This window comes from Cinclus cinclus, chromosome 33 (genome assembly GCF_963662255.1).
Source record: "Cinclus cinclus chromosome 33, bCinCin1.1, whole genome shotgun sequence".
Taxonomy (NCBI): Eukaryota; Metazoa; Chordata; class Aves; order Passeriformes; family Cinclidae; genus Cinclus; species Cinclus cinclus.
In genome coordinates this window covers 2,106,892-2,122,626 of record NC_085078.1, presented here as the reverse complement: position 1 = coordinate 2,122,626, position 15,735 = coordinate 2,106,892, and the positions used below count along the sequence as shown (strand labels likewise).

The window sequence follows — 15,735 nt, the reverse complement described above, 5'->3', positions numbered from 1 at the left end:
TTTTATTATTGCATGTATTTTGTTTTTTTTTTTTTCTCTTTTTTTTTCCTCTTCCCTATTAAAAATTGTATTACTGACTTGAAGTCTCACTGGTTTTGCTGTTCAAACCAGTACACCCTGGCCCAGCAGCTAGGCTGGGCTCCATTTCACTTTCTCCTGAGCCACTCTTGTTGTTTTCCTGTTTCAATTTCTCCTGCTCCTCCTGTTTTAATCATAAAAGTATAAACCAGAATACTAAGGTCTGAAGTGAAGCGTGGACATTAGAGAGAGGAAAATATATTATTAAATCATTCTGTTTTAAATCCCTGTTATGAATATTATGTTTTCTAAGTTGTATTTACTACCAGTTTGCAAAATCAGATTTCCCGATAGTCTGATAGATTTTGCAAAATCAGACTTCCTGCCTTCGTTTGGTCATTGCTGCCTATCTACCGAAAGACCAGACTTCCCGACTTTTGCAGGTTTTTATCCACTAAGACCAGATGGTTATCTATGAGACTGACTATCGCCCAGAGACTTTACAGATGTTTGTTCAACCACCACTGTTTACCTGGCAAAGTTAAAAATTACAATGAGAGACTGTACTATAAGAAGAGACTGTAAACCAAGGTTCAACGGAGCGTGGAGTGGGCGCTGACCCCTCACGTTCCCCAGCGCTGCTTGCTCCGTCTATATCAAATAAAGCAACCTAAGTTTTGCTAAATATTGAACTTTTTGTTTCTCATTTGTAACAGTTGTGTTCCTGTTTTGATTTCTCTTTTTCCCTCTTATTCCCCTCTTGTTGTGTTTCTGTTTCAGTTTCTCCTGTTCCACTCCTGTTATGTTTCCTGTTTCACTTTGGCCTGTTCCACCTGTTGTGTTCCTGTTTCACTTTCTCCTGTTCCCCCGTTGTGTTCCTATTTCACTTTCTGCTGTTCCCCCTGTTGTGTTTGTTTCCATTTCTCCTTTTGCCCTCCTGTTGTGTTCCTGTTTCACTTTCTCCTGTTCGCCCCCATGTTGAGTTCCTGCCCTTGCAGCTCCAGCAGTCCCCAGGGCTGGGTGCTGCTTTTCCCCTTCGCCATTTTTCCCCTTTTGAAAAATTTTCCCCTTTTTCCCCCTGGTCTGGCTGACTCGGTTCTGCCCAGCCGAGGGTGGGGGTCCCTGTGTCCAGAGCTGCTCAGGCCATGGTCAGGCCAGCAGGATGTGACAGAGCTGGGACACGGGATGTTCTCAGAACAGAAAATTGGTGTTGCTGGCAGTGTTACATTAAATACAGCATTTAACACAGGTGAAAAGAATTTAAATTCGTACAACTCACATTTTATTCCATTAAGTACTATTTACTACAATTGACATTTAAACAAATACAGCTTAAAAGTTTACAACTTTAAATACAATTTAAATTTAAATTCATATACAACTTAAAATTAATTCAAGTAAATCTAATTTAATGCAATGTAAGCCTTATTTCACATAACTGAAAGTTAATTCAAGTAAATCTAATATAATGTCATTTAAATTTAAACTGATACAACTTTGTTTTATGCAATTAAATAAAATTTAATAGAATTTAAATTTGTACAACCTAAAGCTAATGCAATACTGTTCAATACTGTTTAAAGTAATACAATTTAAGTTTATACAACTAAATACAGTTTAATACAAGTTTAAATTCATACAACTTAAAATTACTACAAGTAAATACAAATGAATGCAATCTGAATTTAAATTCATACAACTTCAAGTTAATGCAAGTAAATACTACTTAATACCACTTAGACTAATACAAGTTAAATTTATACAGTTAAATACAATTGACTATTAAATACAATTGACTACAATTTAAATTTAAATTTATACAACTTCAAGTTAATAAAATGTAAGATTAGATTAACATCTATCAAATTGATACCAATAGCGACAAAATACCTAAAGAATCAACTTTTTGCAAAAACTATGCATTTTTTTTTAGCCCTGGGGCCAGGCTTCGTGGGTTGGGAATGAACATGCTTGTGTTTTCCAGTCTCAAATATTTCTGTCCCTTTGGAGTCCAGTTGATGTTTTCCATTCCAGGTATTTGCACACTTGGGGTCCTTAAGTAATATTCTTCTCCTTCCCTCAAGTACTCTTCAATTAGTGCCACCTGCAATTAGAAAGAAGTGGTGTCACAAGCAAGTCCATTAACCTCCATAAAAACTTTAAAAGCTGCTGCAATTAGTTTATTTCAAAATTAATATTCATTAGAAACAAAAATACACAAATTCTCCTCTTGGACAACTGGTTGCAGCAGTGGTACCTGACTTTGTTATTATTTTTGTTTTCTCCATTTCTATTTGGATTCAATTCCTTTATTGGTGTGGAACAGACTCCCTTCACACAGAGATCTACTCAAGATGCAGAGCCTATCCTGTGGGACGATCTAAAGAATCAATCTGCCCATTGTATTTTAAGCTGAAATAATTAAGAGAAATAAAATCCTGTTCTGACATGCTGACAGGTAATCAGGGGAGTGTGGCTTCTTCAGGCACAGCACAGAGGAACAGACTGGGAATTAATCCAAGCATGGCTTCCTCTTGCACTGATCCATGACCTGAGCTGTCCCTAAAGTGCTCCTCAGCCCTGGCCTTGCACTAGAGCCATGCCACATGCTCTGGCTGTGGTTTGGTCATTGAGGGAGGAAGATTTTGAGAGAGGCAAGCAGGAAAGTTTAGGTACAGTCCCATCCTCCTCCTGCCCACAGGGCTGGCCAGGGGGACCAGTTCAGGGGAAGGGCGGCACATAGCACCGTGCACAATGCCATGGGAAAGTTTTCTTGGGAAAGTTTCATTGGGAAAGTTTGTTGTGCTGGTGAAGCTAAATGGGCACTTGTGCCTGGGCTGTGGCTCCTTTGCTGCCAAGAGATCCATTGCCACAGCAGCACGGGGAGCTTGGGGCTCTCCAAAGAGCCTCGTGGCCTGGCTCTGCTGTGATGTGCTTGGCATAGAAACATGCAGAGGATTAGGGAGAGGATTCCTGGTGCCAGCCGCATTTTAAAGAAGTTGAAATAAAAACCTAGGAAATAAAGGACTGGCCAAAAGCATATGGGGAGTCTGGGGAAGACTGATCCAAATGTGCAGGGGTTCAGTGCAGGGCTTGGCCCTATTAGCCACAACCACTGAGCCCACAGGACTCTTCATCTAGAGACCAAATAAAAACGTCTACACAACTTCCCTCTTGCAGTTAAATATGCCTGTTGTATTTTGGGGGTAGTGCAGGTGTCTGGGTGAGCACAAAGGGCAGAAAGAGGAAGGAAAATGGTTCCCAAGTGATGGGTGTGGTGTGGAGTGAGGGCAGAGGGGACACTGGAACAGCAGCAGGATTTACAGCAGTTCTTCAGGACCATCCAGCAGTGTCTGTGCTGCTGGGGATGCCATCAGGAATGAGAGGAATTATGTTCTTAGCTGGAATCGTGGTCTGATATGGTCTGCCTTGTGCTTTTCATATTTATAGACATCAGCTGCGACGGTGTTAGCATGGCAGGGATGCAGCCAGAGCCTCACTGGCTCCCAGGCAAATCACAGACACCTTGGGGCTGGTGTCTCAGCACGGACAGAGGCCACAGCATGGGATCAGGTTCACCAGGCACCTCCTCACTCTTCTGCCTTTGGAACAGGCCAGACTCAGGGACTTTTCCTGCCCAAGGAGCAGGCTGCCCTCCTGCCCTTTGCTGCAGGCTCTTACCTTGTGTATTTTAGTTGACACATGCTCTCCAGTCCTTCCTGCCAGGATGTCCATGGCATCTGCCATCAGGGACTGCAGCTGTGGTACCAAGATACAATCCATCAGTGTGGAATTCACAGAGAAATCTTTTCTCTGAATATACAAATTAAACCCTAATTCAAATCCTTGGCACTCTGATGATTTTGTGACTCATCTTTCACACAGTGATCATGGCCTACTCATCATTGCTTCAGCCCTTGCATTACATTCTTGTGGATCTAAAATACTGTAGGATTCCTGCCCCACACCCTTCCAGGGTAGTCCTGGCATTGCCTCACCCTGCACTCTTCCCAACCCCTGGAAAATGGTTCAGATACCCTGAATTCAGAGACAGAGAGACAAGAATTGGATCTGGAGTGTCCTGCCCTTAGCAGCAGTGTTTAGGAACAAACTGGGGAAAAATGGTACTTGAGACCTGTGCCATTGCTGCACTCTAAAAAATTCTCCTCCAAAATGCTGGGTTAAGTTAAAGGGAATCCAAACAAAAGTTTCTGGACTCTCTTCACAAGCGTTTCATGCATGACAAGGAATTAAGATCTACTAGCACTATGTCTGTAGGTATCAGCATTCCTGGGTGTGCTGAAGGCACAAGGCTGACCCAAAGGCATCCCTTCAGGGGAGGAGGAGGAGACCCATGTGTGCACTGATGACAGCAAGGAGACGTTTCCCCCCCCCCTCTCTTTTTTCCCCAACCCCCTTGGATACCATCTTTTGGCCTCATTGGCTGCAGCAGTCATCCCCCTGCTGGCCCTTGCTGGAGCTGGGCTGGGTCAGCCAAGGGCCCAGTCCATGTTTCCCAACAGCTTCACAGGTTCTTCACCGACCTGGGGCACCTCTGCAGCAAGTGACACATTACCACGAGCAGGCAGACAGGTTTGTTCTGAGTCAGGGAGCACATGGTGGATGGACCCAGCACAGAAAATCAGTTTTCCCTCCTTTCCCCCTCTCTTTCTCAGCTGTACCCCGATCCAGGATGTTTTGCTGCAGGTGCTTTCTGAGGTCAGAGATGTCAAGGCAGCATGAGCCAAATCACTGCAATCGTTTTTCCGGACTGACTTGGGGAGGTTTTGGGTCAGAGAAGAGATTTCAAATAGATACTGACAGGTGAGTCCTGATGGTTCTGTCAGTCACCCTTACAGGTGATCAGCTCCTCCTCTGCACTGAAGGAGGATTGGAGAACCCTTTCAGGTCCCCACATTGGAGAAAGGATTTCCAGAGCACAAGGTGGAAGTACAAACTCTGCCCTGGCCCTTCCTGCTCCTTCTCTCAGCCTGCAGAGGCCAAAAGCAACTGTTGGAAATCAAAACCTACCAGCTTGTCATCCTCCTGAGAGACTCTCTGCAGGTAGCGAACCGTTGCCAGCTCAGCCATCACCTGGGTCATCACCTGGGCCTGCTCCTCCCCTCTCTGCAGGTGGCTGAGCAGGCTGGTGAGATGGAACTGCTCAACAGCCCAAGCACACGGGCCACGCTCATCCTGTTTGCCCAGGAAAAGAGAGGACGTGAGAGGGGAGGCACAGGGAACACCCTGATCCTTGATGTCCTGTGCCTCAAGGCTTCTCATCTGTGTTTGTGCTGGTCCTGCTCTCAGCAGTGTGAACATTTCAGGCCATGCTGCTGGGACAGGCTTAGGAGAGGCAACAAAAAGATTTTCTTGACACAACCTCTGTAGTAGTACTAGGAAAATCAAGATGTCATCATGATAGATGGGAAGGGGAGACAGCAAATCACAAACACAAATGCAGTTTTCTCCTTTGGAAAGGGTTTTTCCATCACCCCTCTATTGAACATCACCTGACTTTCCTGGATGGCTTTTCCAGTCTCACAGGAATGGCTGAGGACAACATGTAGCTGTCAGCTCATGGTTTGGGTGCAGACAGGCCAATCCATGGTTTCCAAGACAGACTCTGGAGGAACTGAAGCCTGCAGAGGTGGTCTCTGGCCTCCAGGCAGCCAGGAACATGGCAGGCTTGAAGCACGTTCCACCTTTGCCTTCCCATCTTAGCCAGAGCCATGTGTGTATAAATGATGTGGTGACCTCCAGGCTGCATGGCTGCAAAACCAAGGGGGCAGGAGTGACTTCTCTTAAGTGTTGCCATGGTTTAATGAGCTTGGGTTTAGCACTGAGCTAGTTTGGTAAAAACCAGCCTGAGCAGAACAGGAAGTTGCATTGAGCATTTGCCTCCACAAAGGAGGAAGAGGGCAGCAGAAAGAAATGTTTGTTCTGTTAAACCCCAAATACATTATTTTTTCCTCTCCATGTAAGTTGTAGTGCTTGAGCCTGTAGCTGAAGTCTGGCCATTTTAATTTAGCTTATTTGTGATGAAAGTAAGATGGAATCATGTTTGTAGCTTGAAGACACTTGTGGAATACTTTAAAGGAAGCAAAAGTAGCCCAATCTCAGTCAGAGCCATAAAGCCATGACAGTCCTCAGCAGCAGGGCAGCTCTGGCTCTGTGCCCATCTCTGTTCCCAGGTAGATCTGGCACTGCCATCTGCTCCTTGGGTCTGAGGTTCAGTCTTGCTGGGATCACTGAACCCTCTAAAAACTGTAGGGGAAGGGAAGGTGTTTCCCCTGACAATGGACATGGACCTGGCAGCTGTTTGTTCCAACTCAGTGCCTCTCTTTTCTCTCCTGGGGCCTTCCTCCTCTCCAGGCAGCTCCTACACCAATCCCTGGGGCTGGTTATGAACCCTTAGACCCCTGGTTCAGCCCAGCTCCCTGTCCTTGCTGCTGTGGAGGTGGCACCAGAGTAGCCTTTGCCTAAACCACAGGGCTGCTGTGTCAGCCTCCTTGGGAAAAATGTCACTTGGCTGCTGCCTTCTGTTGTGCTGGGCTTTCACCTGGGTTTTCTGGGAATATACTTGTGTTTCAGCAAGAAGACTTAAATGTCAGAAGGGAGGTGTAAAGCTGATAGAAAATACTGCTGTGTGGGACTGGCTTGGGCAACTCCAAGCCAGCACTCTGCTCTCATCTCTGACAGGATGAGTTTCTTTTCACTGTGCCCTGGAAACCAGACCTCTCTGCTTATCTCTGCTTGAACTGTGTGGACCTGTTCCTCCATTCAATTCATTTACACAAGAGAGGAATGCAAAACCTGCCTGATTTCAAAGTTTTTTCTCTTCCTGTTACTCTTTTGAGATGGCAGTAGTTGCAATAGAGGAATTTCACCTCCAAAAGCAAAGGGAGAATTGGTGGTGGGAGGGCTCAAAAAAAATGTTAAAATTGAGTTTTTCTGGGGCTTTCTGGAAGACCAGGGTTTTACTATGTTTCCAGTATCCAACCCACACTCTCTTTGTAGTTGTAGGGAGGGAATGCCCCCAGCAGGAACAGATCCTCCCCTTTCCCAAAGCTGCCACTTGCATTACCCTGCACATCAGGAACTGGGGCTTTTGGTCATCCAAAGCCAAGAGCAAAGGGCTTCAGGAAAGCACTGCAAAGGAGCAGCCATATTTCCTCAGGGTGTCTGCCCTTCATCCACTCCCCTTCCCTCCCCTCTGTGGATGCTTTTGGCCAAGCCCTGCACACCTTTCCCTCTGCTCAGTGCACGAGTTCTGGTGCTCACTGCTGCTCCAGCAGCTGCCCTCTGGAAGAAAAGAAGCCTGAGCTTCCTCAGACCTCTAGTTCACGTTTCTTTTTTCAGGAGAATAATTTAAGAATTGCATGGAAACAGTCTCACCTATGTGCAAATTTGATTGTTGACCTTTGTGCTAATTGTCCGCCCCGCACTAAAAGCTGTGTCCATTATGGCAGAAAGGATGGAGCAGATGTAACCACCATCACCTGGCTGATGGTTGTAACAGATGGGAAAGTTACTTCACATCTTCACTACACAGGTATCTGGATCTCAATCACTAGAAATGCTTCAAGTAGCAGTGATTAACTCTTGATGGAGCTCTGGGTGGGAGGTGCAGTCTACTATGGGTATAAAATAAAGTAACTGTGTTGGGGGCTATGTGAAGTAGGGATATAATATCATAGGCCATAAAGATTGGAGGAAATTGCATGCAGAGGGACTTTCGAGAAACTGTGGTCACTGTTAAGTCATTAGTCACTTTTCAAAATAGTTTAAACCCACTGGAGCTCTGTTCCTAATGCAATTCACCAAGCATTTCCAGGCACTGGAGGAGCCTGTGCAGCAGGAATTACCCCCCAAAATCACATATCCTTCTCACACACCACCTACCAGTACAGGAACGGGATACTCACCTTGATCTTGGTGCTTCCTATAAAAGCCATGGCTGCCATGATTCTTTCCCCACTGTTCTGCCAAAACGTTTCTGCTTCTTCCTCCATGCTGAGACTGAAAGTTGTTTTCTGGCCTAGAAAAGTGAAATCACAGAACCACAGAGGCTGTGTTTATTCATCTCCATTTTCTTTAGGGGACCTGGCAGGATGCTGGGTGAGCTGCGGGAGGAGTGAAGGGGATGGGAAGAGCTGCCTGGGCCATTGGGGCTGCTGGCACTGATGGAAATGGGTCCTGAGACACCCCTCACCCCCTCCTTAAACAAGGACTGTGGGGCTCACACCTGAGCCAGGCCAGTTCTTAAGCAAGTTGGCACACCTGGAAAGATTGGCAGCTTTTGAGTTACAAACTTTTCCAAGGTTTTTCCAATCTCTTTGTTTCTGAAGCCCAGAGTCAGTAAGTACTGCTGGCCAGGATGAGACTCAGCCTTTTCTGGCAACAGGTGAATTCCATGAGGATCTGCATAGGGAAAGGAAAAGTATTTTCACTGTCATATTTCTTTTCAGCTGTAAGAGAAGTTACTTCTTGGGAGAAAAAAAAATAAGGGAAGTCTAAGGAGTGAAATGGTCTCCAGAAACCTTGCCAAAACACAGACAACAAAACCAACACATCCAGCTCTCACTGGGCTTTGAATCTTAGGGCTCTGCAGCCTTTTGCATCAACAGCTTCAATTTTGCTGATGCCTGAGATAAAGCACATTCTGCCCAATTCCCTACAGTGGTGTGGGAGTGTCTGAAGGCCAAGCAGCTCAAACTCTCCAGCTCTCTCCAACTCTTCTGAATTCAGCTGCACAAACACAGTCCACAGTGCTTAAGGGCAGCTGAAACCTGGTGTTACCTGTAAATATGTGCTGCACATATTCAGGGTGCCTCTCAGCAAAGGTTTTGTTGGCCTCCTTTATTTTGTCAGCCTTGTCCTCTTTCTCAAAAGGTGTGTACAGAACAGAAAAAGAGATTTCTCCACTGAGGGCTTCTTGAGTCATAGCCTAAAAAAGGGCAAAGAAATTATGCATTCCATGTTGGGTAGAGGCTAGTTAAAAAAACCCAAACAAAACAACCAGGCGGTTTGGATGGAGACTCCATGAGCCTCCATTTTCAGGAAGGAGACAGGGACAAGGGGAATCTTTCAGATGGAGTTTCTGTCCACAAAAGCGATTCCATGCTCTCTGAAAGTCACATCAGGAAGACTTACGAAAAAAATGCTTTCAGCAGCCGTATCCAGAATTGCTGTGTCAGGGGAGGTTTAGGTTGGATATTAGGAGCACATTCTTCCCCCAGAGGGTGATCGGGCGCTGGAATGACTCCCTGGGGAAGTGGTCACAGCTCCAAGCCTGACACAGCTCCAGGAGCAGTTGGCATGGGTTGTGACTCCTGGGAATGGCCCTGTGCATGGCCATGAGTTGGTGTCTGGGGGTCCCTCTCAGCTTGGCCCATCCTGTGGCTCCTCCCCAGGCTGTCAGCTGTTACCTGCCAGTACAGCTGGAGGAGGTCACTGGTCTGCAGCCTCGCACCCTCAGCCAGGACGTACAGACACTGCGCCACCATGGCGCTCCTGAGGACAAAGGCAGAGAGAGGAGTGTGCAGGCAGAGAAGGGGCTCTGTTGCTAGGCTGAAGGGAAGTCCTGTTCAGAGAGTGTCAGGTTAGCTTTATACCTAAGGTTCTAACTCCCAGTCTTTGTCCAGCTCTTAGATGAGCATCAGCAAACACGTTTAGCTCCCTAAACTGCCTGCCAGCAAACAGCCCCAGATGTCATTTAGGTCACACACACAAAGCCAGCGCAAAGCTCCCATGGATTTGGGAAAAGCCTGGCTCCTAGAGGATGTGTCACTGCTGAGAGCTGCAAGGAAAGGGATGCAGTGGAGCCTTTTGGCAAACTGAGCAGCAGAAGTACCTGGCAGCCTCCGAGTATCTGTGCAGGCACCGAAAGCAAGCGGCTTGGCGCAGGTGATTGCAGAAGTGAGAGGGGTTCTCAATGATGCTCCTTGGGAGACAAGAGGGATGGACGAGGTTAGGCTGGGATTTCTCACACTGTTAAAGCTCCCAAGAATCAGTGACTGAGGCAGACACTGTATACACTTCTGCTCTACAGCTCAGTGCTACATCTTAAAAGCCAGGTGAACTCTCTCTCTCAGTCTCCCTCTCCCTCTCCCTCTCTCACCAGCTGTGATTGATGAAGAAAATATTACTAAAAAGATTACCTAAAGGTTAATGTCATTGTGGTTTTATCCTAAATGCAGTTTCATTAGGGGTTTGTGTATTGCTCTAAAAAAAATTGTTCCAGGGTTAATATTCTCTCTTGCCTTTGGCATGTGGGTACCATAAGCAAAACTGCTGCAGCTCAAGCTCTTGTTAACCCCCTTCTCCCCAGACAGGAGCAGCAGGTGTCTAGCCCATCTCCTTGGAAACACTGTGCATCTGGAATGTATCAGAAGGTAAACCTGAGATATTTTGAAATATGTAAAAGGCACAGGTGCAACGTGGGTGAACTTGGCCTTTATGTCAGATCCTTCAACTGATGCCATTAGTCCAATCTAAACACCAGTGTCACATGTAAGGTGTGTTTGTTTTCTTAATTCCTGTTTTCTCAGTATTAGACAGCATTTATTCCTAGTCTTTGTTTCCTTTTGGATTTCAGTCTTGGCAGTGAATCTAATCCATATTTCCTCTCACCTGTGTGAATGATGCAGAGCAAGGCCAGGCTGCCCCAGTTTTAAGTAGCAGATGACGAGTTTTGACTCAATCCAGCTGGCAAGCCTGGAAATATCATCTGGAGAGGACTTCAGAGGATCCTCTGTGGCAAAGCCTTTACTACAAAGCTGCACAAGAAACAAAACCATGATTTCCAGACATTAGAATACACCATTTCCTGGGTGGAATTGCTTTTTGTCAGTGATCAGTGGTGAAAACTGAAGTCTGATAGACTCCGGCTTTAACTAAAGTCAGCATTACAAAAATCAGCACAGAGGACAGAAGGGTCCTTCGGAGATGTTCTGTTTTTTTTGTTTCTGAGGACAGCTGGATTTAGAAACTGCTGAGGAGCACCAGCTCTACAATTCTGGGATGTCCCAATCACTCTGTTTGCAATGCCGCCAGCAATTAATTCCTTCATCCATTTTCCTAGTATGTCCATTCACCAGCCTATCCTCTTAGGAGACAATTCCTCCTTCTTAAGTGACCTGTGCTGCTGTCCCTACCACAGCTCATTTCAGAAGATGGGGTGCAAAAAAGCACTTAAAAAGGACGACAATAATTTTATTAACTGACTTCTATAATATTTATTGCTTTAAAAATTACTTTAGCATTGCAGGAAACAAATAGGAATAGGATATTTGCTTGTGAACTGGAAAGCCCTAATATTTGACAAATGCTTTTGAATGAAAAAAAAAAAGTGCAGTTGGTTCCTTTGTCAGGGTTTCAAGTGCTTGGCTGAACAGATTGAAGTCAGGATGGAGAGAAAACATTAGCTGGGGCAGAGTGAAAACTCCCCATTTATTGAGAGGGCATTTGTTGCTGACAGAGCTCAGATTAGAGAGGAGTATTTTTTTTTCACTCTATGGGACTTCAGTTTCCTCCATACATTAATACAGTTTAAAAACTTGGAGAAAAGTACAAAATTACCTGACATTCTTTGGTTCAGTCCAACACTTTCCCCCTTCTGCGCTTTACTTATACTTCCCAATTCTGAGATTTCAGGTGAAATCGCATCTCAGGATTTCTCTCCAACCCTCCAGGTTGGAGCCCCTGGTTCCCTTCGCTATTCCTGCCCCAGGGAGCGCGGGGACAGCCCTGGCTGTGCTGTGCAGGTGCCCCTGTGTGGGTTCACAGCCCCTTTAGCCCCGTACCTCCAGTGCCGTGGAGAACCTGGCGGCGGCCGCAGCGAAATCGCGCTGCCGGCAGCGAGCGCTGCCTTCCCGCAGCGCCGCCCGGAGCCCCGCGCCAGCACCGAGCCACCGGCTGTCCCCCGGGGCTGGGGCTCGGCCAGGAGGCTGAGCCGCTGCTGCTGGCCCTGCTGCTGGCCCTGCTGCTGGCCCTGGCTCGCCGGACTCGAACTCGGGGTCCACCTCATCAGCGCAGATCAGCTCTTCTTCTATTTCCCTGAGCCTGGAGAGAGGGATGTGGAGCGCAGCGCTCGGGAATGTCCCCGTGCCGCTCTCTGCCGCTGTTTCTGCTTTTGTCCCGGACACACTGTCGTGGATTCCTGCTTTTTTACGGCCGCTCTGGGGTTGTTCCTTGTGTTCTTTTTCCTCCTGCCACTGCTGCAAGAGAGGGAGCGGGAGCTGAGAGGAGAACCATGGGGTTTGAAGTCATTTCAGAGAATCCCAGAATGGTTTGGGTTGGAAGGGACGTCAGGGATCCTCTCATTTCAGCTCCCTGCCATGGGCAGGGACACCTTCCACTATCCCAGGCTGCTCCAAGTCCCAGTGTCCAACCTGGCCTTGGACACTGGCAGGGATCCAGGGGCAGCCACAGCTGCTCTGGGCACCCTGTGCCAGGGCCTCAGCACCCTCACAGCAAGGAGTTCCTCCCTAATGTCCAATATAAATCTCTTTCATCTTAAAGCCATTCCCCCTTGTGCTTGGCACAGCTTGCCTTTGTGAAATGTCCCAGGAGAGCTTTGCTTTGTTTCCAGAAGTGATTTCTGAAAATGCTTTAGCATGGATATGAGCACCAAACAAGATGACATGAAGGGGCAATATGTTAAAATTAGTTGCCTTCCAATTCTTTTAACTTTACTGGATGCATTGGAATAAAAATATTTGGAACATATTATTAAATTAAACTGAATGAAGAAAGGACAATATAATTAAATAAAATGCAAGTATCTGGGAAAAAATGTCTTTTCATAGTCCAGATTGGAGATCTAATGTTCCTTCTCTACTTTATCCTGCTAAGAGGAGGGCAGGTATTATGTCCTACTCCAAAGTACCATCTGAGATGCCTCCTCTGACCCTGAGAAGAATGGAGGTGGTGTTCATTCATGGAGAACCAGTTTCAAAATCTGCTTAAACATATTAAATCTATTTCTACTCTGAGCACACTGCTTGTGCTTAGGACGTACTGCTGTGGTTACAATGAAATTAAATAGCAGCATCAGAGATCAGGTTCCTGTTCTATTTCTTCATGCTCACTGTCAAAGCTGTTGTTAAACTGATGGAAGAGAGGAAAGAAGTTTCCTTTGGGTTAAAAAGGGATCCAGAAATCAGGCACAGAGAAATTAACCCCACTCAGGGACAGACAAGAGAGCCATAGCCAAGCAGCTTCCCCCTTGCAGGTTTCCTGCAGTTCCATTCCCTGAGTCCCATTTCAGAACAGTCCTGAACCAGCTCAGCATAGCTGTACTCACCTCAGGAGCACTTGAGGAAGGTTCCTGTTGAGGAAACATGTGAGAAGGGAACTGCTGTCTCAGTCCAGTCCAAGCTCCTGGGCCTCCTGGAAGAACACAGGGATAAGGACACTCAGGACTGCACAGCTGTCCCTGAGGATGTTGGTCCTAAATGTTTTTCCAGCCTACCCCAGCTCAGGATTGCATCTCAGCCCTTTCTCCCCTCCTTAAAATCCTTTCAACCCCAGAGTTTGAAAATACAATGAGCAGCCTGCAGGAAAGTGTCCTGCTTCATAAGAACACCAGAAAGGAAGTTGTTCAGACCCCCATCCAGCCTGGCCTTGAACAGTTGCAGGGCAACCTCTGTCTGTTTGTGGGCAACCTGTGCCTACACAACCTGTGCCTCTGCCCTCCTCACCATTCCTCCTCCAGGGAGGAATTTCTTCCCAATATCCAATCGAACCCTGCCCTTTGTCAGTAGGGAGCCATTCCCTCTTGTGCGGTCCCTGCAGCTCTTTGTCCCAAGTCCCTCCCCAACTCTCCCTGAGTCCTTTCAGGGGCTGGAAGGAGCTCCAAGCTCTCTCCCAAGCCTTCTTCAGGCAGACCTGTCCCAGCTCTCGCAGCCTTTCCCATAGCAGAAGTGCTCCCGCCCCCTGAGCACCCTCTGATCCTTCCTGTGGGCTCCTCTGGGCCACAAGGAATCATGTGGGAGGGGACTGGGAGAGACCCATTGCGGTTTTTGGGCTGTAAACTGGGGTGCTGGGAATGCAATGAGAAGCTGCTCCCTCGTTAGTGCCCTGTGATGGGAGATGTGGGTGTGCCCTACCATGGCCAGGAGCCACTGTTCCCTGCCAGGCCTGTCCCCATGGCCAGCTCCAGAGCAGCACCTGGGAATGCCCTGCTGTTCCCAAAGGGAACTATTCCCCACGGGACAGCCCAGAACCCCCAGGCCCCCGTGGGCCCAGCACAGGGGGAGCTGCCTCTTCCCCACTCACCTGCCGGGGCTCCATCGGCCGTTCTGGCAGTTGCCAGGTTCCAGTTCCACACTGAGGGCAGTTGGAAAGCGTCTGCCCCAGCCCAACTGCCACCTGCCCCCCAGCCCTTCCCCAGGCCTGGCCCCCTGACCCGGCCACCCCGAGCACCCCTGGGACTCATCGGGCACCGCTCCTGCTCCGTGACTGCTGCTGGCAAGGCGGGGATGGCTCCAGGCCCAGCTTCACCGAGGGCACTCGGGAGCCCCAAACCTCCAAACCAGCCCCTCCTTCCCCTGCTGGGGTTCAGGTGCAGCCGGGCAGGGGCTGCTGCTGGGCTGGGTTCGTGCTTTGCTTCAGGTGACTCCAAAAACCATTTTCCTATGGGAGCAGCAGCTGTCACTGTGCAGCTGGGGGCTGGTGCTGAAAGGGAAGGGACCCAGGTCCAAACACGCCTTTGTCATTTCGGGCCCATTTTCAGAGCTGCTGAACACAGCTCTGCCAAAATTAAACCCAGGCTTTGCGGTAAGAGCTTTGGAAAACAAACTCAGAATTGGTGACAGCTCTCATCTTGTCTCCGGCCAGTGTTGTCCAGAATTGGATTTAAGATTTTTTTACATTTTCATGTGAAAGGGCATTTCAATGTGTTCTTTCTACAAACATTGCAGACAAGTGACTATTTTAATTTATGCCTTACTTTCAAGCCTGGGAGTATTTGACTTTAGTGAAAGTAATTTTTAAATGCACCCCAAAGCTTAAATAACTCAAAGCATCTTTCTTCCCAGCAGGAATATAATAGGACTTTGGTGCAATCCACCTTAAAAAATAAAGGCTGACCATGAAAAATATCTTAGAAAATATGGACTCATTTGTTTATTCCTATTCTTAATGGGCAGCAGGACAAACCCTGATGTGGTTTGGTACAGAAACTCAAGTCAGATTTCTTTTCTACCTCTGATCTTGCAGGATTATTTGATTGTTTTTTTCAGGAGTTTCATGACCATAAAGAAAAACTAATTTTGTCTTTTTTTATATGGTGGGGTATTTATTTACTTATTTATTTATTATTTTTCAAGACTCTTAAATTTTGCTCTTAATTAATAGTGGCTACAGTAAAATTGAAATAAAACCATCATTGCAATAGAGAAATTATAATTTTGGCAGCTGCTTGCCCTGCCCTGTTCTATTTCATTGCTGTGTGGGAAGCCTCTGCTGCTGGGGGTCCCTCTTTCACTGGTTTTGGACATTTGATGGCACTGCTCACGTGTTAGAGAGGGTTCATTCCAATTAAGTGTATAGTCTGAGCTCTTCAAGTCCAAGTGCTAGGAGCTTATTTTCTAACATTGCTGATTTTCTCAGCTTCTGTTAATATTTGTGATTTTATAATGAAATGTTCTTGGGTGGGATTTTGCAAAATTCTGCACCAGCTTTCTGTTTTGTTCTTGGATCTCTTAGTGC

General features: G+C 47.0%; 1 protein-coding gene across 1 annotated transcript; it reads right to left on the bottom strand.

Moving 5' to 3' along the window:
- Nucleotides 1–1,933: 1,933 nt before the first annotated feature.
- SPATA16 (spermatogenesis associated 16) lies at nucleotides 1,934–13,366 on the bottom strand. Its single transcript, XM_062512145.1, has 11 exons — nucleotides 13,328–13,366; nucleotides 11,826–12,239; nucleotides 10,654–10,799; nucleotides 9,875–9,964; nucleotides 9,450–9,534; nucleotides 8,821–8,968; nucleotides 8,302–8,442; nucleotides 7,947–8,059; nucleotides 5,050–5,214; nucleotides 3,700–3,777; nucleotides 1,934–2,122 (listed from the first exon to the last, which is right to left on the bottom strand). The coding sequence occupies exons 1-11, from the start codon at nucleotides 13,364–13,366 to the stop codon at nucleotides 1,934–1,936; spliced, it is 1,608 nt and encodes a 535-aa protein (XP_062368129.1).
- Between the last annotated feature and the right edge of the window lie 2,369 nt (nucleotides 13,367–15,735).